This window comes from Camelina sativa, chromosome 6 (assembly GCF_030686135.1).
Source record: "Camelina sativa cultivar CO46 ecotype springtype chromosome 6, ASM3068613v1".
Lineage (NCBI taxonomy): Eukaryota > Viridiplantae > Streptophyta > Magnoliopsida > Brassicales > Brassicaceae > Camelina > Camelina sativa.
In genome coordinates this window covers 18,435,011-18,459,127 of record NC_141885.1, presented here as the reverse complement: position 1 = coordinate 18,459,127, position 24,117 = coordinate 18,435,011, and the positions used below count along the sequence as shown (strand labels likewise).

The window sequence follows — 24,117 nt, the reverse complement described above, 5'->3', positions numbered from 1 at the left end:
AGTCATGTTTAAGTTTTCTCCCTCACGGGAATATCAGAACAAAGTGAGAAGAGTTCTTAAAAGGATTGAGAGAGAGAGGTCACGTTTCTGGTCCCAGTTTGGCTATCAGCTGCTCCCGTTTCACCTGTGTTGCCCTCTGGGTTGGTGCCTTCCTGGTTGGTGCCTTCTGGGTTGCTCCCTTGTTGGTTGGTCGGGTATCGAAACTTGGCAGCAAACTCAGGATCCTTTTCCGCGAGATAGTCAAAGTATGCATCATAGCTATGCATTCTTTGACTACTTTCATGGATTTGACTCGCCTGGGTTTGGATTTGAGTCGCCTGGGTTTGAATGCATTCCTCAGCGGCAGCAAGCTTCTGAGCCAAGATAACCGGATCATTAGCTGGAGACAGAGGTTGCGGACAGCTAGTGGTAGAGGACGCTTCAAACTGCAGAGAACCAATCCCAAAAATTCTGTTTTTCTTCTTCGGAGCAACCTAAAAACAAAACAACAAACGACAAGTTACAAACATACAAAAGAAAACAATGGATCACATACTAAACAATTGCAAGTTATCACAAACTAAACAATCCCAAGTTATCACAAACTAAACAAGGAAGTTATCACAAACTAAACAATCACATGTTATCACATACAAAACAATCCTAAGTTATCACATACAAAACAATCGTAAGTTATCATATACAAAACAATCCTAAGATATCACAAAATCATTAACAAGACAATCGATACCAATATACGATTGGCAACTGAACACACCAGAAGCACTAAAAACTAACTTAACCACACAGTTCAACCATTGAGTATTTTTTTTAAAAAGAACTAAGAACGTTTATCTTACCTCAGTGTAAATTTTGTTTTTGATATGAATGGGCACCCCACCAGAAGCAGAACTCTCTCCATTCTCCCCTGTGCAAAGCTCAGATTCTAACTCTTGAATCTTGGACGACACCTCATTGAACACGGACTCGGACTTGCCATCCGTAAATGAGCCATCTGGTTTTCGATGAGTGTCTTCTAAGATTCGTAGGAAATCCGGAGTTAACTCCCCAATGATCTTAGACTTGAAAGAAACAAAAAAAGAGGTTGATTAGTTAACAAATAAAAGAGTGTCTGAAGGCCTAATCTTAAGAAAAAAAAACTTAAGGAACTTACATGCTTTCGAGCACGGGCTTTAAACGAAATTTGGCCTGAACGGTGCTTGTATATTCCAGTGCCATCCGGATCATGATAGCGAGCATTCCGACTGTTGATGATCTTGATTTCTGATTTTGGATCAAGCCAATACCGAACAAGACCCTCCCATACTTGAGGATCAATCCACCGTGGCTTTGCCTCATCGCCTTTAAGCTTCCACTTTAACTTCCACCTTGACACTTGATCACACATCCTGTCCTTCAACTTGTCTTCAAACTCTTTCCTCACTCTATCTTTTATGCAACGGTCCCAATTGTAAATTTGCTTCCAATAAAAGAAAAGATTAGTCTATATTTAATTAAGGCAAAAAAACATATTGTAAAATAGCAAACAAAGAGATTTCACTGACTGCAAACGTTTCATACCAACGGTCTACCACTTTAGTTGGCGTCTGTGCCCAATTGGCATGGGGCTCTTTGAAATCTCTTTCAAAGATGCTTCGAACAGTAGCCGCAACATAGGAGTCTTGCTCAAACCTTCAAAATAAATTCAACTTTCAGAATCCATGCAAACACAACTTTGTAATTATATTATCAAATTAAAAACTTAAAAGAAATTTCTTACCACAGAGTTCCTGGAGGTCGGCGCGGATCTAGTTTAGTTAAACTAGATCGACCAGGACTATCGAGTAACTCCTCCAAAGTCAGGTTGTTGAGACGTTGGGACATGACTGTAGACGAGGAAAGCGCGGGTTGAGACGCAGGGATTTCAGGATCCGCCGCAGAGCCACCATGCACGGGAGATGGTGAAGGCGTATTATATGGAGGCGTGACAGGCAGGTGCTGCGAGGTTGGACGGCGGCTATTCTGAGAATCGGAGTTTGGGTTGTGAGAACTGGAGGTACCGGAGGTTGGACGGCGACGATTAGAAGCAGTGGGAGAGGGATTTGAAGTAGTGGGAGTGGCTAAACCTTGATCCGACAGGAATCTTGTGTAATCGTTGCCTCCAAACATCTAGAAACAAATAAAATGGACATCTAAATCAAAACGAAAGGATAGATCGAAAGCAAAATGAAATCGAAACAAGAACGAAATCGAAATAAAATCAAATCAAAAGTAGAGAAGAAGAAATCATATGCGAGAAGATTTACCTTTCAGATCTAGAGAGGATAACGGAGAGGATGAGGTCGGAAGAAGAACACTGAAAGAAGAATACCGGAGAGTACGAGGTAGGAAGAAGAACACCAGAGAGGACGAGGTCGGAGGAGAAACACCGGAAGAAGAAGATGGGAAGAAGAATATCGGAAGAAGAAGATCGGAAAAGGATTAGGGTTCGATCGAAAGAGAAAGAGAATTAGCGTTTAGGGTTTGACGGCGAGTGTTTTGGGTTTGAGCAAGCTCAAACCACGATTGGTCTTGTATATATAAACTTTTTAAAGCGTCGCAAAGCCCTAGCAATATTTGCGAGGGATTACCTAGGCTACCTCGCAAATCCCTCGCAATAAACTTAAATTGCGAGGGATTAGCTAGGATTCCTCGTAATTCCCTCGCAACATTTGAGTGTCTAGGGTTTACAATTTTGCGAGGGATTAACAAGAAATAGTCGCAATTCCCTCGCAATGTTTAAAATTGCGAGGGATTAGTTAGGAACACTCATATTCCTCGTAATTCCCTCGCAACCTTTGAGTATCTAGGGTTTTTAATTTTGCGAAGGATTAACAAGGACACCTCGCAAATCCCTCGCAATGTTTAAACTTGCGAGGGATTAGCTAGGAACACTCATATTCCTCGTAATTCCCTCGCAACCCTTTGAGTATCTAGGGTTTTTAATTTTGCGAAGTATTAACAAGGACACCTCGCAAATCCCTCGCAATGTTTAAACTTGCGAGGGATTAGCTAGGAACACTCATATTCCTCGTAATTCCCTCGCAACCTTTGAGTATCTAGGGTTTTTAATTATGCGAAGGATTAACAAGGACACCTCGCAAATCCCTCGCAATGTTTAAACTTGCGAGGGATTAGCTAGGAACACTCATATTTCCCTCGCAACCTTTGCGTGTCTAGGGTTTACGATTTTGCGAGGGATTAGCTAGGATTCCTCGTAAATCCCTCGCAAATCCATCGCAATATTTAAGTGTTTAGGGTATACCTCGCAAATCCCTCGCTTATAATATTTAGGGTATTGAGTATTGGTAGGGATTAACGACCATTTTGCGAGGGATTTGCGAGGATTTCCTCGCAAGTACAACGCAAATCCATCGCAAAACTATAAATATGTTTTATAAAAAAAAAGCATGAAAATATACAATTGTGCTCATTCGGATTTATTTTCTAAACTATTAGAAATTACATTATCATCATTAGAATCTTCTCCAATATCAGACACTTTGAATTCTTATAATTCACCTCTTCTACTTTAGGGTTTAGTAGATCATCATGTTAGTTGATGATCAAGTTGTGGTGCAACAACAATATTTGCGAAATTTCCATTCCAAACATATCAAGAGAAGATGTACATCCACATTGATACACAAAAATCCATTGCAATGTGTAAAAGCTTAGGGTTCAAGCATTTAGTGTTTGGGGTATAGAATTTGCGAGGGATTAACGACCATTTTGCGAGGGCAAGCCAACAATCCCTTGCAAGTCAGTCTCAAATCCCTCGCTAATATTTTTATTCGTTATTCCCTCGCAATTTGCGAGGGATTAACGACCATTTTGCGAGGGAGTGCCAGAACTCCCTCGCAATTCCATCGCAAATCCATCGCAAATTGATAAATATTTTTTTTTAAAAAAACAACAAAAAGTACAATTGCTCAATCAGATTCATTTTCTGAACTACTAGAAATTACATTAACATCATTAGAATCTTCTCCATCATCGGACTCTTCAAATTCGTCTAATTCACCCTCTTCTTCGGAAACATCATCAACATCTTCAACTTGCCTGTTTTGTGGATCAATGTGGATAACATCTTCTGTTGACATGTTTGGAATGGAAATTTCACCGACTCTTTCTTGTTGCAACACGACTTGATCATCAACTAACCCGATTATACGGCCTCGAGGATTAACTTTAATGACTGATAACCACATTTCACGTCTTGGCCTTAAACGAGGATAGGGCAGAAAGCTCACTTGTTGTGCTTGTGATGCTAGGATGAAAGGATCAAATTTGGAGTACGATCTGTTCGCATTCACATCAATAACTCCCCAATTATTTACTCGCACGCCTCGGGCCGATGGATCGTACCAGTTACACTTAAAAAGTACGCATCTCAGATTCAGAAGGCCTGGATAATCAACTTCCACCAAACTTCCTTTATCTTTCCAGCAAGTCTTCCTATTTGAGTAAAGATATCTGGAATATCAGGAACATTATATGTAGGTGCAACGCCTCCGTCATCATATCGTCGAGTACGTGTTTTTTTGGTTCTCACGGTGGGGCTAAAGTAGTATGATGTGAAGTGAGACGTTTCCTCTGTTAAACTTCCGGCGACTATTGACCCCTCAACTCTGGCAAGATTTTTGGCCTTTCCTTTAAGAGCTTTCATAAACCGCTCAAAAGGATACATCCAGCGAAATTGCACTGGGCCACCAAGATCAGCTTCATGTGGTAGATGGACTGGAAGATGTTCCATCACGTCAAAAAAAGCAGGGGGAAAGATTTTCTCCAAGTTACAAATTAACACTGGAATATTATCTCGTAACTGCTGTATGACTTCACTGGTCAATGTTCTAGTGCATAAGTCCCGGAAAAAAACTCTGATACCTACAACCAATGAATAACAAATTCATGGATGAATTAATTAAATAAGTATATATATATATATATATATCAATATAAATATATATATATATATATATATCATTATATACTTATATACCTGCAATAGCTTCATGAACGTGTTTTGGCAAGAGCTCAAGAAATATAAATGGTAGTAGCCGTTGCATGAAGACATGACAATCGTGGCTCTTCATACCTGAAATGTTTTGGCCTTGCTCTACACATCTTGAAAATTTAGAGACAAATCCATCTGGAAACTTCACTTCAGATTTAACCCACTCGAACAACACCTTCTTAGCCTCTACTGACAATCGAAATTGGGGTACTGGTAATTTCCCATCTCTTGTAAGATGTAACTCGATCCTTGCACATATTTCCGCCAAATCCAACCTAGATCTCCTGCTATCTTTTGTTTTACCCTGCACATTCAGAAGCATAACGATGAAATTATCGAAAAAGTTTTTCTCGATGTGCATCACGTCAAGATTGTGCCGCAATAGAAGATCTTTCCAATATGGAAGCTCCCAAAAAATACTCTGCTTGTGCCAATTGTGAGCGCTTCCATATCCATCTGGCATGTTTGCTGGTGTGTGATAGTTACCCCCACGTTTACAAGTTTCTTGAGCTCCATAGTAATCAATCTGCTCAAATAAATCATTTCCAGAGACATAAGTTGGTGGAGGAACACGAACAACTTTATTCTTTGTAAATAACTTCTTGTTCCTCCGGTACGGATGATGCAAGGGAAGAAACCGACGATGACAATCAAACCAACAAGATTTTCGCCCCATACTTTAACTGAAATGCCTCTATACGTTCCATACAATAAGGACATGATAATCTTCCATGTGTTGTCCACCCAGATAACATTCCGTATGCAAGGAAGTCACTAATCGTCCACATTAGCACTGCCCGCATATTGAAATTTTGTTTTCTCGACGAATCGAACGTCTGAACACCTTCATACCACATTTGCTTCAGCTCATGAATTAGAGGCTGTAAGAAGATATCTAGAGATCGCTTTGGATGCTTTGGACCTGGTACCAAAATACTCAAGAACAGAAATTCGCTTTGCATACACATATCTGGAGGAAGATTGTATGGCGTCAATATAACAGGCCATAAAGAATACTGCCTCCCTGACATACCAAATGGACTAAAACCATCTGTACACAACCCAAGATAAACATTCCTACACTCTTGAGCAAAGTCAGGATATACCGATTGAAAATGTTTCCACGCCTTTGCATCAGATGGGTGTGTAATTTCTCCTTCTTCAGTAGAATGTTCTGCATGCCATCTCATTGCCGCTACAGTCCGTTTTGATTGGTATAGGCGTTTCAATCTATCAGCAACAGGCAAGTACCACATACGTTTATATGGCACTCGCGTCCTTCCTTGTGTAGGTTGATATCTCGGCTTCCCGCAAAACCGACATTCCTGCAGCTTAGCATCATCTTTCCAAAAAATCATGCAATAGTGAACGCACACATCAATCATTTAAGATGGTAATCCAAGACTCGCAACCAACTTCTGTATTTCATAGTAGTTCTCAGCCGATACATTATCAGGTGGCAAATACTCTTTAATGAGTTCAGCCCAAGAATCCATGCAATTCTCACTTAAGTTATTATCAGCTTTAATTGTCATCATCCTAGATGCCAATGATAACTTAGAATGCCCTTCTCTACATCCATCGTAGATAGGTTGATTTGCAGCATCTAACATAGTATAAAAACGTTGTGCATCTACATTGGGTTCTTCCGTATTATTCTCAGGAAATGCAGCAGTAGTTTCATGAAATGCATCATTAACCATATCATGAAATCTATTTTCCTCATTATACCCATAAAAACCAAATTGATCAGATTCTTGATGCCCATAATTGCTAGGTTGATCAACAGCATAATTCATACTACTACTTCCAACGTTACTGCTACAACCCTCTCCATGACGAAACCATACATAGTAATTTGGCATAAATCCTCTATTATAAAGATGCTTCATCACTAGATTAAATTCCAAATAATTATCGTTGAATCACTTAGGACATGGACAAAATATTGTACCGTTTTGACGAGCAAAGTCTTGGTTTGTCGCCTGGTACATGAAAGCGCGCAACCCATCACAAAACTCTCTCGTCACATCACCGGTCTCCGGATCTCTGTGATTGTACATCCACCGTCGCAATGTGTATATCTCATGCTGCCCGCCTCCAAACATTATTATATAATTTAAAAGTGTTTAGGTTTTTTTTTAGCCTTTTTTTCTTTCATAATATTTTTTTTCGTATTCAAAGTGTGTCTGTTGGAAGTGGTTTGTGTTGTGGTTTCCATGGATCATAAACTTGCTATTTATAGGCCTACTAAAAATAGTTGTTATGGATTTGCTAGGAAAATTTGCAAGGGATTTGCGAGGGATATTTTAAAATATTATTTTATTGCAAGGGATTTGCGAGGCTTTTACTGTTTTGCCGACAAAACAGTTACACTTGGGAAAAACGTGGCTGCCGACATCATCGGCCCTTGCAACTCCCTCGCAAATTTGCTACGGAAAATGTCATCGCTAATCCGTCGCAATATGCGAGAGAGTTGCGATGTTTTTGCGAGGATGTTTCGCGGAGTCGCAAATCTGTCGTAAATCCGTCGCAAATTTGCGAGGGATTTCGCCGTCGCAAATTTTGCGAGGGAATTTTGCGAGGATTAGCGTCATGGAGAGGTTTCGTCGCAAACCTCTCCATGACGAAACCATACATAGTAATTTGGCATAAATCCTCTATTATAAAGATGCTTCATCACTAGATTAAATTCCAAATAATTATCGTTGAAGCACTTAGGACATGGACAAAATATTGTACCGTTTTGACGAGCAAAGTCTTGGTTTGTCGCCTGGTACATGAAAGCGCGCAACCCATCACAAAACTCTCTCGTCACATCACCGGTCTCCGGATCTCTGTGATTGTACATCCACCGTCGCAATGTGTATATCTCATGCTGCCCGCCTCCAAACATTATTATATAATTTAAAAGTGTTTAGGTTTTTTTTTAGCCTTTTTTTCTTTCATAATATTTTTTTTCGTATTCAAAGTGTGTCTGTTGGAAGTGTTTTGTGTTGTGGTTTCCATGGATCATAAACTTGCTATTTATAGGCCTACTAAAAATAGTTGCTATGGATTTGCTAGGAAAATTTGCAAGGGATTTGCGAGGGATATTTTAAAATATTATTTTATTGCAAGGGATTTGCGAGGCTTTTACTGTTTTGCCGACAAAACAGTTACACTCGGGAAAAACGTGGCTGCCGACATCATCGGCCCTTGCAACTCCCTCGCAAATTTGCTACGGAAAATGTCATCGCTAATCCGTCGCAATATGCGAGAGAGTTGCGATGTTTTTGCGAGGATGTTTCGCGGAGTCGCAAATCTGTCGTAAATCCGTCGCAAATTTGCGAGGGATTTCGCCGTCGCAAATTTTGCGAGGGAATTGCAAGTACCCTCGCTAAACTAGCAAACTACTCGCAAATTCGTCGCAAATTTGCAAGTGTTTTTAGTAACAGTTTATGTTTATATATTCAAACTATTCTGTGACATTCAAATGATTTTATAATGTATAATTTTATATTTTAAATTTTATGTATTTTTTTCTAAAATATTCCCCCTGCGACATCGCGGGGGTATGAGTCCTAGTAATAATAATAATAAATATATGTTTTTTACAATGTCATATAATTTTGTTGAAAATTTTCCCAAAATTTGGTTTTTGGATTTTGTGATAGAATTGGTTTTTGAATTAATATTTGTGGTTTTTGAAGTAGTTTTTGGCTTCAGATTTTGCAATAATAATAGATTTTGTAGTCATTCATGATTTTGAGAAAACAAATTTTCTCAAAAAATAAGAAATTTATTTATTGAGGGTTTTAACTATTTTTCAAAGAAAAACCAAATTCACATTTTTTAAGGTTTTCTCTATCAAAAACCGATTGCATTATTATTCTTATTTCCTATTATTTTTCTTATTATTTTGCAAAGAAAAATATAATCCGTCAACATAAAACTATACACTAAACAAACTATCATTCAAGTTTTAAAAAACTAAAATCGACACCATAAATCAAAACAAAAAAAAATCAAAATCTGAAAAATAAAATCCAAACATTCATGTCCTTAAAATCTAGTTTTCTCGTTATGTAGGAAAAGTGCTTTATCATAATCCTGAATGGACAATAAATTATTTTTTTGCAAAATCAAAAACTAAAAACCAAATTTAGAATTTACAGCCATTCAAGGCTTATTGTTTTTAATTTCATCCAGATAGTATAAAAACATTTTAGAGAATGTGGCTAACCATTCCATTTTTGCTAAGACCCAATGTGTAGACAAGAGATAAGAGGAGTTCATCCAAATTTAAAGAAAACAATAAAATGTAGTAGAAACTCTAAACATGAATTAAAAGAGAAACTAAGCCAAAGATTTTAAACCAAAGCTGTCATAAATTACAATAGTTAGTTTACGTTAACTATATTTGACATAACTGTTTTATAAATGCTATATTTGCAAAATGTATATTATGTATACAAGGTCCCAAACTCCCAATCACACAAATTATCGTTTAGTTTTATTATTTATATCTAGACAATATATATATATATATATATCTAGACAATCTATATATATATATATATATAAAAAAAAAACAAAATTTAGTTCTCCAATCCAATTTTGTTGAAATGTGTAGACAAGAGACAAGAAGTGTTAACTCATTTACATATATATTGTAGAAGCTCTATCTTAGCATACACAAAAAAATAAACTTAGTCAGGGAGATCTCTTACCAAATCCGTCACGGATCATAATAGTTAGTTTAATTGTTATAATTAGCAAAACTGTGTTATATATGCTATAATTGGCAAATGTATAACACTACATACAAACATATAAGTTATTAATATATAAAACTTTTATCAACAAAATTATAAGATATTAATATAGTTGACTAGTTTTATTTTTTGAGCTATCAAAACAAAGTATTATTCATACTGTTTTTTAAAAAAATATTTACATAATTTGTGGTTTTTCATTCATCCTAATTTTGCGGAGACTCAATGTGTAGAGTTGAATAAACAAATTTTATAATTTTATTATTGTTTTTTGGTAAAAGCTCTAAGCAAAAACACATCACAAGCTAGGTCAAAAAGATCTCGAACCAAATTAGCCGGAGATTACAATAATTTTAATTATCTTCTTTATTTGACATCATTGTGTGTTTATATATCTATAAATAGAAGGTATAAGAGTTATGTATCTGATCCCATATATGTGAAATTTGCATATATATATATATATATATATATACAACTAAATTTATGAAAAGCTTTACAAGATAAAAAAATTATCATCTAAATTTTAATAACTATGAATCTTGTTGAGTAGGTTTAGTTATCAAAACAATCATTTTTAGTTGCCAAAAAATGTCGTTTAATCTACAATGTTCAAAAAAACAATTTACAAAATGTGAGTTCTTCATTCCAAATATTGTGAGACAATATGTAGAGAAAAGATATATATATATATATATATATATATATATATATATATATAACAAATCTTAACAAATTGACGCAAACTTTTTAAAATATATTCTTTAATTAGCATAATTATTAATCAATAGAAATGTTACAAATATCATTATATCAAAAATATATTCCATTATTTAGTTTGCGTCAATCCCAAAAGCACAAATGGAATCATATTCTTTATAAATCCGATCTTAATTTCCAAATTATCTTATTTTCACAGATTTTCTAAACTGATTCCATCACTACCTTCGTTTTTTCCTAATCATGTATCCAATTATAATTAAATTATGAAGTTTTGCTTGCTCACAAAGTTTTTCTTATACTTTATATAAGGATACTAGTATTCCAACCCGTACTAGGGCAAAATTCACTTCATTGTTGTATATGAACATAGAAGAGCCACCCCAAGTCTTAAGACTTTATTATGAAATCTAGCTTAACACAAAACCTTAAAAAAACAAAAAACAAACACCCAAAAATGCAAAAAGCTAACCATTAAAATTTGTTGCTTTAAAATAGTAAAAAAAAAAAATGATATAGAAGAGAAAGAAATAATGAAATTTGACAATTGCTCTTTTCATATTCGAATTTTTTGTTTCTTACTCGAACTGATAATTTTTTTAAATTTGCAGGCGGTGTATTCAACTTGACATTTTAAGTGATTTGTTAAAAATTTAAAAAGTCTATTAAAATCTATTGTTATTCAAAACAGTGTGAAAATATTCTGGAGGATTTGAGAAGATTTGTTTAATTAAAAATACAGAAATCTAAATCTCATAGTTTTTGGTGGGATTTGAAAGAAGTTTACCATAAATCATATCAACTTCTCTAAAATCTATCAAAATTCCAAATTTCCTAAATCTCATCAAATCCGCCAAAATCATGGTTTCAATACACCCCCCCTAAATTTATATTAACTAACCCGCATTTTTTAAAAATAAAATTATGTTTATCATAACATAAGTATGATTAGTGGAAATATAAAATAGTACTTTTGGAGAGGTGATTTCTTATCCATATGGAATTGTAAATTTTAAAAATCAAAACACATGGATTTTGAAATAACATGTTTTATCCTTGGATTTGAATCCTTCTATTTTACACTTTCAAATCCATACAAATCCATTTAAAACATATTGTAGATTTTGAAATCCAAAAACAAATCATTAAATGAATAAGATGGGATTTTAACAATTATTTGTAAATCATAGAACCAATAACACGTAATTTTGATAAGTATTTTAAAATCAATGATTGAATAACACATGATTTTTGTTTAGATTTCTAAATCCATTAAAATCATAAAACCAATAATCCCTCTTAGGATTATAAAGTAAATTAGAGGGGGTATTGAACTTGACTTTTATGGGATTTTGTAGAATTTTAATATTTTAGAATTTTGGAAGATTTGAAATGAGATTTTAGAAGATTTGATTATTTTTAGAGTTTTTATATGAAAGAGAAAGAAAATGAAATGTGATTCTATGAGATTTTATTATAAACTTTGGGTGATTATAGAATATTTCACAAAAAAAAAAAAAAAAGAATTTGACTCCATTCTTTTCAACACACATAAGAGCATCACCAATGGTTGGATCCATTTTATGGGATCTAACTATATTTGTAAATTGTAATTAAAAAAAATGCAAAGTTAAAAATTTAGACATTTTTGAAAGTGTTTTATTTTTGACATAGTCCAATGGTAGAATTTTTTTGTAAGGTTCTAAAAATTTAAAATGACACATAAACTCAAGTGAATATTCACACAAACATGGCCCATGGTTTATTTTCATTGAAAAGCACACATTGATAGCCATACCCAGACAAGCTTGTAGGCAACACGATTTCCAATCTCAACACTGCCTTCAAACATCTCTCTGCAGTCCTCAACAGTTTCAACTGCAGTTCCCATCGCAAATCCAACTTTAAACATACAATATGAAATCACCAAATTGGCATTTTCCAGTTTAGGATCACTAGAGAAAGTCACTGTATTGCCTTGGCTGGAGAATACATCAAGAGCATGAGCTACTAACCAAACAGAATCAGTACTTATCAAATTGAATAAATCCAAAACACACTAATACTGGAAACCACAAAAACTCCTAAGAAAATTATACGACGATGAAAGGATTAGTCACCAACAAACTGCAGAAGAACTTTGCTTCATCTTCAAAGGTCTTGTACACTCAAACCTGAAAAGAAGAGTGACAAAAGTCCACAACTCATAAAAAACAACAATATGAGAATGTAATGCTTTTCATTAAACATAGTTACGTACTATAAAGCCAAGGTTAAGCACTCAATGCTAAAGTCAACAATTTGTTTCATGTTTCAAGTGATTACAACTAAATCCAAGTTTAAAACTCATACGACATAATCCAATCAAGTTTACAAATGTTTCCAAGTGTGAGAATTTGGGCAGTGTAGAACAATAAAAAAAGAAATAGAGAGCAAAGTAAAGATTACAAACCTGGAGGAAGAGACTGCTTAAGCTTGTCGGAATTCAAAGAGAACCATCAAGAAATCGCAGAATGAATTACCTTGGTAGGATGGATTACCGAGGGCCTCGTAAATTAAGTTCACCAAGTCATCAATGTGAATCCAAGAGAACCAGAAAAGTGTCTAAAACTTTTACCATTGTTGTCCTGAACCCAGAGGTCCTCCGGCAAACAAATCTAATTAGGGTGTGAGAGCGAGAGAGAATACACACCAAACAGAGATGCCAGATGATGATGGTTTGATTCAAGCGAAGAGACGAATTAAGCTTGAGGAACGAAGCTTCAGGACTGTTGCAATCGATCCTTCTCTCCTTCCCAGAAAAATATACGTTGATTGAAGGTTGCATATACGTTGATTGAAGGTTGCAAAAATATACGTTTGGTTTTAGTTTGAATTCTTGTGCATATATAATCTAGACGTATCTACTTTAGAACGGGGATTAGTTTGAATTTTTGTGCATATATAATTTAGACGTATCTACTTTAGAACGGAAAAGACGTCCCTTCCCGTCTTGTCCCATGTTTCGTATCTATCATAATTATGTTATTTTTTAGACAATGATTACTGGGTGAAAAAATTAGACGCGATATCTGAATTCCCTTTTTTTTATTTTTTTTTGGGCAAAAAATTTCATGTTAAATACTTACTTTTATTTAGTTAGTTGAGAGTATCTATAAAAAAACTATTTAATTGTTTCCAAAAATATCCGAAATTTTCAAATTACCCATTCCAAAGTAACTGATTACATGTCAAATAGTAAACCTTATAAAAACATACTATATCTTTGTATAAACAACACAACACACAACATATATCTTTAGTTACATGTTCCCGTTTGTTATGCATACACAAAACATATATTTTTGTATAACCAACAAAATAAAATAATAAGTTTTTGTAAACATATTGTATATATCTATTGAAACATGTGTGACTGAAATTTAACATTGGTTAGTAATTTTGTAACGGCTATTGATGGCTGTTAAATCCTGTGTTGGAATCTTCTATAGATTGAAATACAGTAGAACCTCTATAAATTAATACTCGGTAAATTAATAATCTCTATAAAATTAACAAAAAATTTTGGTCCCAAGATAGGACTAGTGTAATTTTGGACACAATTCGATAATATAATAAGATAATAATTTTTTCGAAAATCCTTTGTGTATATGGTCCCATCAAAAATATAAATTAATAATTATAGAAAATTATCTAAATATATGTATATATATATACAAATCAATTTTTATTAGAGTTCATTTTTAATATTTTTACTATATAAAAATCTTTGAGTGTTGTATTCAAAACATGATATAATTGTTATTTTCTTTGTAACTGATTTCATAAAAATATTAGTTATAAAGATTAAATCTTATTTAAATTTTTTTTTACCAAATTAGGAAAGTCTCTCTCTAAATTAATAATTATTAATTTATCGAGAAATTAAAATTTCTATAAATTAATAAATTTTTATAGTCTCAACATTATTAATTTATAGAGGTTTTACTGTATAAAAGTTTTATTTGACGTTAATTTAATATTTCTGAAATTTTTATTTCAACCAAAAACTATTGGGTAAACGTTCAAATAAAAATTAGTTGGGTTTTTTATTGGAATTTTCCCGAATAACATATGATAAGTACAGTATGTATATTTTTCACTATATCAAAAGTTGGGGAAACTGACTGCCAAACAGAATAGTGCCACGTGGTGCACTAACTGGTTTTGGAGGTAGACTTATCGCCGGTGGCTTACAACCACTTGTTTCCCAAAACAGCAACAGAACAGAGCTCCAAAAAGCTCATTCAATCTCCGGCCATAGGTGATTCTCTCTTCCGACGTTTCTATGACTACTTCGGTTCTCAACACCGTCTCCTCCATCCATTCATCCAGAGTTACCTCCGTCGACAAAGTCGGAGTTCTCTCTCTCCGTAATCCCGATTCCGTCGACTTCACTCGTCGGCGTTCTGGTTCGTCGACGTTAGTCTTCGGATCACCGGGTACTTTCACACTCCATTACATGGATGCTGCTGGCCAATGTCTTCGATTACTGATTGTGTTTTTTTGTTCGTAGGGAGGAGATTTGTTGTGCGTGCGGCGGAGACTGATACGGATAAAGGTTTGATTTTTTTTTCGAATTCTTTGAATTATCTTTTTCCTCTGTTAAGTATTTAAAACTGAATTTGACACTTGAGAGGATTTGAATTTTACGACGGCAGTTAAATCTCAAACGCCTGACAAGGCACCAGCCGGTAGTGGTTCCAGCATTAACCAGCTTCTTGGTATCAAAGGAGCATCTCAAGAAACTGTAATTTTCTTCTTCTTCTTGGATCTTTTTTTTAATATTGGGTTTTGAAATTAATGTTATCGAGAATAAAAGTATCATTTTGTGCATAATGATGTGAAACTTTGCATTGTTTAGGTCTTTTTCTATTAAAAGTAATCTCTCTCTTACCATAACCTTTTGTATGTATTATGTGAAAAATGTTGTTTAGCCACCGTGGAAATGTTGTTTGTTAGCTAAAAAAAGAGTTGAATTTGATTTGTTCACTTCTGTTTATGTGGTCAGAATAAATGGAAGATTCGACTTCAGCTTACAAAGCCAGTCACTTGGCCTCCATTGGTTTGGGGAGTCGTCTGTGGCGCTGCTGCTTCAGGTTTGGGTTCACACATCACTGTTCATCAAGTTTTTCTCTTTCATGACTAATTCTTTTGTTTGCTCAAACACACGTTTTGCTTCCTGCAGGGAACTTTCACTGGACCCCAGAGGACGTTGCTAAGTCGATTCTTTGTATGGTGATGTCTGGTCCCTGTCTTACTGGCTATACACAGGTCTGGTTTTGACTTTTGACAAGACAAAAAATCTAGAGTTGTGTGCTTATGGTAATGCATTTTCTTAGTGCTGCATAAACTTAGATGTGTCGTCGATTTTTCAGACAATCAATGACTGGTATGATCGAGATATTGACGCGATTAATGAGCCATATCGTCCAATTCCATCTGGAGCTATATCAGAGCAAGAGGTACTGAGATAGAGACCATTGTGTGAGCTTTGATCACCTTTTGTGATTCTTATTTACAATTCTTTCAATGCAGGTTATTACACAATTCTGGGTGCTATTATTGGGAGGTCTTGGAATTGCTGGAACTTTAGATGTGTGGGTAAGTTGGCGGTTCTGCCATAAACTTGTACAGTTGAAAAAGCACATCAGATTTACTAAATCTTCCTTTTTTCAGGCAGGGCATACCACTCCCACTGTGTTTTATCTTGCTTTGGGAGGATCATTGCTATCTTATATATACTCTGCTCCACCTCTTAAGGTAAGTCAGTGACAAGTCATTCGGTGTTCTCTTCCAGATGGAAGAGGATAACTTTTGGAGTTTCGAACTTATTCATATATGAACTGACTCTTTGCAGCTAAAACAAAACGGATGGGTTGGAAATTTCGCTCTTGGAGCAAGCTATATCAGTTTGCCATGGTAAGATATCTCGTGCATCAATATATGATGTTGTTCTCATCTCATTGTATTGTTTCTTTCTCACTTGATTTGATAGGTGGGCTGGCCAAGCATTGTTTGGCACTCTTACACCAGACGTCGTTGTTCTAACACTCTTGTACAGCATAGCTGGGGTACTCTTTTTACATCCTTTTATGATGCTTTTTAACGTTTTCTGATATAACCTGCTCTTGCTTCATGTTGTTGTGCCTTTGTAATAATGCAGTTGGGAATAGCCATTGTTAATGACTTCAAAAGTGTTGAAGGAGACAGGGCATTAGGACTTCAATCCCTCCCAGTAGCTTTTGGCACTGAAACTGCAAAATGGATATGCGTTGGTGCTATAGACGTTACTCAGCTCTCTGTTGCCGGTATGTAGCATTAACAGTTTTTTCAGTTTTGACTTAGCTTCTATATCTTCTATTTTTTGTTCATGGGGTCACAGACTCTAGAGATATGAGCTAATGAAGAGGCATTTATGTTTATGTTTCATCTGTGTGTTTGGTAGATATTCATACCATACTTCTAAAACGCGTATGTCCAACAGCGTCATGAACTAACCAAACTTATATGTTCATTTGCATCACCTACTGTCTTTTAAGTATTTGGGAAAATTCCTCCTTAGATTTGTTTGTTCCGAATGTAGTACAATAGAGGCTTACAAGCTACTTTTCCCTGAGAGACACATTACCTTTACTACTGGCTGTGTTTTATAGTACCAAATAAAGGGTAGAGATCATCACTAGTGAATGTCTATTTGGTTTGCAGGATACCTATTAGCATCTGGCAAACCTTATTATGCATTGGCGTTGCTAGCTTTGATCATTCCTCAGATTGTGTTCCAGGTAAAGACGTTAACAGTGTCACATTAAAATTAATTACATTCTTGTCACTCTTCTGATTGCTAGACTCTTCCTCAAACTGCAGTTTAAATACTTTCTCAAGGACCCTGTCAAATATGACGTCAAGTACCAGGTAAGTCATCAAAGTGTACACATGGGAATAAAAACTCAGATTGCTTATATCTCTGACTGGTCTTTTTAACCAGAAGTTGCTTGATTACAGGCAAGCGCACAGCCATTCTTGGTACTCGGCATATTCGTGACGGCATTAGCATCGCAACATTGAAAAAAACGTATATGGATGGGGGTTTTGGCCAAAGCAGAGGCGCTGGAACCACAAATGTGGGAAAGTGGTGGCATCAACTAGTTTTTAAGATATTGTAAAATTATCTGCCATCAGTAGAAACAACTCTTGTTGTATCTTTAGCTGAACCGCGTTAAAATGTAATCGATGTACCATAAATGCGCCCTCTCTTTTCTGTTTCTTGTTCACTCCTAGTTCTAGACCTGTTTCTTGTTCACTACTAGTTCTAGACCTCTAGTGTTCTACGATTGGTGTGTAGTTTAATTTGTCTAACACTTCATGTGGTTGCTATTACTCATCCCTCCTCGAAATAATGAGGGGCATTACGAGAAGTTCTGGGGTCCTACACTTGCGAGTCTTGCGGGAAGACTAAAGGACTACACTTGTAACACAATTCGAAAGTTCTTCCATGTTCATTAAACACTTTATCTGCTTAAAGCTTCTCAACGTGCAGTATTAACATTTCGAGGCCCTTGCAATGAGTATTAAAGAACTTGAAAGGGCCTCGAAATGTTAATACTGCACGTGCAGTATTAACAAACGTGCAGTATTAAAGAACTTGAAAGTAGAACAAAACAACACTTTCAAAGCGTCACCGCGTTTCATTTGATTGCACCCTCGCCAACAAAAAGTCAAACATTCGAGCGGTACAATCCTGCCGTTAGTACAAACCGTACGTAGTTAAACCACACACATGAGAAAACACTAAACGAAATACATTAAAACAAACCCTAGTTAAAACCTTCGCTGCCATCCACAAACCCTAGAGGTTTACTTATTCAGCTTATCTACTACAGATTATTGGCAGCGGACACTACTAGTAGGTCGCTCGAAGCTACTTCCCCTTGTTGGTGAACTTGGAATCGTCGATCTCAATCCCTTCCTCCTCCGCACGCTCTCCACCAGATTTATCCATCGTACTGAGTCCTCCTTTGCGCCCCATTTCCTTATAACCCTCGTGCCCTAACTGCTCCTTCCTCGCCTCTCCTCCTTTATGTCCCATTTCTTGGTAACCCTCGTGACCTAACTTCTCCTTCCTCGCCTCTCCTCCTTTATGTCCCATTTCTTGGTAACCCTCGTGACCTAACTGCTCCTTCCTCGCCTCTCCTCCTTTATGTCCCATTTCTTGGTAACCCTCGTGACCTAACTGCTCCTTCCTCGCCTCTCCTCCTTTGCTGCCAATCTCCTGGTACCCTTCATGTCCTAGCTGCTCCTTCCTGGTCTGCCCTCCCTTGCTCCTTCCTAAAAATTAGTGGAATAGACACATAACATGAAATATTTTAGGCAAAACTTTTATGTAATAGGATAATCTTCTATTACGATATATTAACGTATCTGATGGGTCTAGCCTTATTTAAGCAGTACTAAGAACAGAAGTAAAGAAAAAGGGTGGAAAAGTTGTAATTTAAGACAAAACCTTCAGCAAGATGCTCTTGAGCTTCGAGGCTTTTGCCGCCGGTGCCACCTTGGACGACGGTCTCTCCTTGCTTTGCCTTCTCATCGAGCTCTTCTCGGCTAAGTTGCTTTGACGCCATTTTGAAAAGAAAAAAACCGAACGTTGTAACTTGTAAGATAAGTATTTTAAAATGATCTTACTTTAGTTTTATGTTCCGACATACATACGGACGACGTAATAGATTCCCTATAAATAGAAACGCTTGGGTGCCGAAGGAAACAAAAAGTGAAGTGCCACGTGAAAGAGCAGACGCGGCGAGATCAGAGAGACTGCGCTATGTGGAGATGACACGTTGATGCTTACTCAGTCTACTTGCAACAGTTATTAACGAGCTGCTTGACACGACTCCAGTTAACCTTAATCCATTTTATGTTTTCCCTAAGAAATCTTGTTTAATGAGGTTTACATAGTAAAAATATCAGATACTATAATTTAGTTTGGGCACTTCTCATAAAATATCACTAAATTTTTTCTTCCAAAATTAAATCTTAAATCCTAAACAATAAAGCATACTCTATAAAAATTATATCATAAATTTAAATTTATCAACCCAAACCAATAAAAATAAATTTTACATACTTAAAATTCAATTTTTTTGTATTTGTGTTTTATTTTTAGAAAAAAAACTTCAAATATGATATTTTTTAGAAAAAACTGAAATATGGTATTCTGAGTAATTCTTTTTTATTCGTTATTATTGATTTGAAATATGTGTATTATCAATAAATCATATTCAAATTAACATAAACAAAAAGAAAATTATTTTCTCTTTATTTATATTTTGGACTTTAACATATATAATGATGTTTCAAAGTTTATAATTTTATATTTATTCACATTATTAATCTGGAAAACCTAGAAAGAGTTATTAAGAAATATAAGTCATAATCGATGTAAATAGTGGTGATCAATTGGTTACTAAACTCTGTGTTTCCTCCAAACGCATGGCAGTGGCATATATGGAAGAGGGCGTAGAATCATCAACTCTTAAAATTAGGTGAGTAAATTTACCTCATATATCGTATTAGATTATCAGTACATACAAATCGAATATTGTCCAGAGTATGTATATGACTGTTTAAATAACAACCGATCCAAATAATATTACCATTTTTCATTCACTTTAAACTAACACTAGTAAATTTTTTAAATGAAATTACTTTATAAACATGCAAAATATTGCGATTCTACCAAATAATACAAGCTAAATAAACTAAAAGTATATGAGAATACACAAATTAGATAGCTATTTGCATTATAATGACAAAATATATGTGAGGTATTGCACAAAATATGATATATCATTTTCTTTTGGTCATGTAAAATCTCCGATCTCAAAATTATTACATGTATATATATATTTAAATGTAATACTATCAAAGACAAACGGTTTAAGAATCTCAAATTTTTATATCAACCTAATCTAAACACTGCCACAAAGTATTTTCATGATGTTTAATCCGTAAAATTGTTGAAAGTCTAATCTATATACATGGAAACGAGATTATCCTTAGTGACATTAACCCATGCAATATTTTCTTAACGCCAAAAATAAAGTGAAAATAGCAGATTTTGGTATTTATTTCAAACTTATTATTCTTGACCAAATGGTGAATCTAAAAAACACAAAAAAATAATTTATTCAATAAGTATTTTGAAGGTGTGACTACACATATAGATGGAAAATGTAGATGTCCCTATAATAAAAATATAAAAATATATTAAAATTTTATAAAAAAAAACTTTACAAACTTATAATAATATATATCTAAACTCCACAAAAGTTAAAAAGAATATTAATAATTAAATTTTAATATAATACAAAACATTTAAATCTAAAACACACAAAATTAAATGGGCATTTGCAAAAAATATCTTTTTTTTACACTCTTTTTCAAAAATACTCTGTCTTATTGTCTATTTTTAACAATACCCTCATCTATATACAAATGATATATTTCTAAACCCTAAACTCCAAAAACTAAACTATATCCCCTCAAAACAATACCTTAAATGTAAAATAGAGAATCCAAACTAAAAAAAGAATTAAAAATTTAATTTAGCATATTATATTTGTGTAAAAAAATAACAAAAATGAATATTTTTTTACAAAAAGACATGTACAAAAGGTGTATTTCTCTAAATTAAATACCTTAAAACATGTAACTTCAGTATATTAAAAAAACAATTCTTTAATAGATGCAGCCCCACAGAACTTAGTTGGGCTGGATGAACCTGAAACAGATCCGTTTCGGCCCATGTTGGAATAAAAGAAGTAACGTATAAACAAAGAGAAGGATTATTCAGTAAACGGCGCCGTTTGTGATGAGAGAGTACACAAAGCGAAAACCCTAGCACCTTTATTTGAGCCAACACTTTGCATTTTACGCTTCTCCACCATTTTCCCCCAATCGCTCCTCCTTAAACCCTAATATTTTTGATTCCCCTTTGATTCGATTCGTCGAGAGTTATCAGAGATGAGTTCGGACGATGAGAGAGACGAGAAGGAGCTGAGTCTTACCTCTCCTGAAGTCGTCACCAAGTACAAGGGCGCCGCTGAGATCGTTAACAGTAATAATGCCCTCTCTCTTTCTCCTTTTCTTCCCATTTCCGTTTAGGTTTTTTTTTTTCACGTTGTAGCTTAATCGAGTACTTATTGCTTCTGGGTTTTGTATTGCAGAGGCGTTGCAGGTCGTTTTAGCTGAATGCAAACCAAAAGCTAAGATCGTTGATATCTGTGAGAAAGGAGATGCCTTTATCAAAGAGTAAGGATTTTTATTACTCTGTTACTCAATTTGATACTTTTCTTTGTTTCTGGTCTTATGTTATTGATGTGGATTTCGACCTCTTGATTGCTTTTAGATGTTTATGTGTTTGTTGTTATTTCTTTTGAATAAAAGGCAAACAGGGAGCATGTACAAGAATGCTAAGAAGAAGATTGAGCGAGGTGTTGCTTTCCCTACATGCATTTCTGTGAACAACACTGTTGGTCATTTCTCACCGCTTGCCAGTGATGAGACTGTGTTGGAAGAAGGTGATATGGTCAAAATGTAAGCTGTCTTTTAAAGTATCACCCTATTTAGATGAGGTTTCTGTATGATTCCACCTGTGTTATTTATGATACTGTTTGGCCTTTTGTATATTGCAGTGATATGGGTTGCCATATTGATGGGTTCATTGCTCTTGTTGGCCACACACATGTGCTTCAAGAAGGGACTGTCAGTGGACGTAAAGCTGATGTCATTAGTGCCGCAAATACTGCAGCTGAAGTTGCTTTGAGACTCGTACGTCCTGGAAAGAAGGTAACCATAGTGCTACTTTTACATGGAGAGTTGAAATTATAGGCTGCTAGTAGTGCTTGCAATATGTATGGTTTTCTGAATGATTGTCAAGCTTTTGCAAACCCCAGATGATGAACAACTATTGATGGCTATGGATTTTATCCAACTGATGCTTTTTGTCATAGTTACTCTGATGGGATTTTCATAGTTACTCTGATGGGATTTTCTTACTCTGGATTTTAGTATCATGCTTCATTTTACTGACTATTAGGCGTTTGTCTAATTGCCCCTCTCTTTGGTCTTATCCGATTTTTTTGTAACTAAATTTCTTGCTATTTGTTGGTAATTTCCTGTTTAATCGTTCAATCCTGACATTGATATTCTATTTTTCTCATGACAGAACACTGATGTAACTGAAGCTATTCAGAAGGTGGCCGCTGCTTATGACTGCAAAATTGTTGAAGGGGTTCTTTCCCACCAGATGAAACAGCATGTGATAGATGGAAACAAGGTTGTCCTAAGTGTAGCCAGTCCCGAAGCAACTGTTGAAGAAGTGGAATTTGAAGAGAATGAAGTCTATGCAATCGACATTGTGGCAAGCACTGGTGATGGCAAGGTAAATTGCTTTTGTTTATCTCATTTTGATGACTATTGTTGAAGCTTCATCTGTTGCCAATTCTTACAAATTTCAAACTTGCAGCCAAAACTTATTGATGAGAAGCAAACCACTATTTACAAGAAAGATGAGACTGTTAACTATCAGTTGAAGATGAAGGCCTCCAGATTCATAATCAGCGAAATTAAACAGAACTTCCCCCATATGCCATTCACTGCAAGGTGTCTTTTGTACCTTCTTACGCAACTTATATATTCCAAATTTCATCGCACCTACTAACGTTGCATGAGAGTACGATCAATACAGGTCACTGGAGGAGAAAAGGGCACGTCTTGGACTTGTGGAGTGTGTGAACCATGGTCATTTGCAACCATATCCTGTCCTTTATGAGAAATCTGGTAAGTATAATTAAGGTTTTCTTATATCTATAAACGTTTTAATCTCATGGCAGCGGGGCTCATATTATGTTTGGTTTTTCAACAGGGGATTTTGTTGCCCAGATCAAATTCACAGTTTTGCTGATGCCAAATGGATCTGATAGGATCACTTCACATACACTTCAGGAGCTTCAACCTACGAAAACCATTGAGGACCCTGAGATCAAAGGATGGTTAGCCTTGGGTATCAAGAAGAAGAAAGGTGGTGGAAAGAAGAAGAAAGGTAAGAAACTGTGAAATTAGTTTCCTAACATTTACCAAATATGATGTGATCAAAAACATGTTGAGAAAAAGGATTCATTTTTGTGTTTTGCAGCCAAGAAGGCAGGAGAGAAAGGGGAGTCTTCAACAGAGGCTGAGCCAATGGATGCAACTAGTAATGCTCAAGAATGAGTAGGAAGATTTCTCTTTGTTTTCTTTTGAAGAATTTTTGGAACTTGAGGTACCTCTTTCTTTGTATGTTTGGGTTTCAAAAGAGTCTCTTCTGGAAAGAAAAAAACAAGAAAAAATAGTTACTTTATCAACCTTGTGTTTTTTTATGCACAAAAACTTTTCAGTATGTTCATCATCATTATTGCTCTGTTTTTTTTAAACATAGTTACTGGTAGCCGTTAGCCAATTAGTTAGCATACCGATCATATCAAAAGCTTAAACTCAAGTGCAATTTTACATATACCGGCTCGAATTGTG

General features: G+C 35.3%; 3 protein-coding genes and 1 pseudogene across 4 annotated transcripts; 2 read left to right on the top strand and 2 right to left on the bottom strand.

Moving 5' to 3' along the window:
* Positions 1 to 5,012: 5,012 nt before the first annotated feature.
* Positions 5,013 to 8,035, bottom strand: LOC147942788 (uncharacterized; annotated as a pseudogene). The gene is made up of 2 exons (XR_015560241.1): positions 7,778 to 8,035; positions 5,013 to 7,119 (listed from the first exon to the last, which is right to left on the bottom strand). The product of XR_015560241.1 is annotated as an uncharacterized LOC147942788 (transcript).
* Positions 8,036 to 14,605: 6,570 nt separating this feature from the next.
* On the top strand, positions 14,606 to 17,817 carry LOC104791427 (chlorophyll synthase, chloroplastic). The gene is made up of 14 exons (XM_010517314.3): positions 14,606 to 14,993; positions 15,068 to 15,112; positions 15,213 to 15,301; positions 15,563 to 15,650; positions 15,740 to 15,825; positions 15,930 to 16,016; positions 16,090 to 16,155; positions 16,231 to 16,314; positions 16,412 to 16,473; positions 16,550 to 16,625; positions 16,718 to 16,862; positions 17,260 to 17,336; positions 17,419 to 17,466; positions 17,557 to 17,817. Exons 1-14 carry the CDS (start codon positions 14,840 to 14,842, stop codon positions 17,617 to 17,619), a joined length of 1,170 nt encoding a protein of 389 aa, XP_010515616.1. The 5' UTR covers positions 14,606 to 14,839; the 3' UTR covers positions 17,620 to 17,817.
* A 402-nt stretch (positions 17,818 to 18,219) lies between these two features.
* Positions 18,220 to 19,258, bottom strand: LOC104791426 (uncharacterized). Its single transcript, XM_010517311.3, has 2 exons — positions 19,055 to 19,258; positions 18,220 to 18,879 (listed from the first exon to the last, which is right to left on the bottom strand). The coding sequence occupies exons 1-2, from the start codon at positions 19,170 to 19,172 to the stop codon at positions 18,473 to 18,475; spliced, it is 525 nt and encodes a 174-aa protein (XP_010515613.2). The 5' UTR covers positions 19,173 to 19,258; the 3' UTR covers positions 18,220 to 18,472.
* Positions 19,259 to 21,388: 2,130 nt separating this feature from the next.
* LOC104791425 (ERBB-3 BINDING PROTEIN 1) lies at positions 21,389 to 23,998 on the top strand. The gene is made up of 9 exons (XM_087453302.1): positions 21,389 to 21,664; positions 21,774 to 21,858; positions 21,994 to 22,143; positions 22,242 to 22,395; positions 22,775 to 22,990; positions 23,075 to 23,211; positions 23,297 to 23,388; positions 23,474 to 23,650; positions 23,744 to 23,998. Exons 1-9 carry the CDS (start codon positions 21,571 to 21,573, stop codon positions 23,818 to 23,820), a joined length of 1,182 nt encoding a protein of 393 aa, XP_087309428.1. The 5' UTR covers positions 21,389 to 21,570; the 3' UTR covers positions 23,821 to 23,998.
* The last annotated feature ends 119 nt before the right edge of the window (positions 23,999 to 24,117 follow it).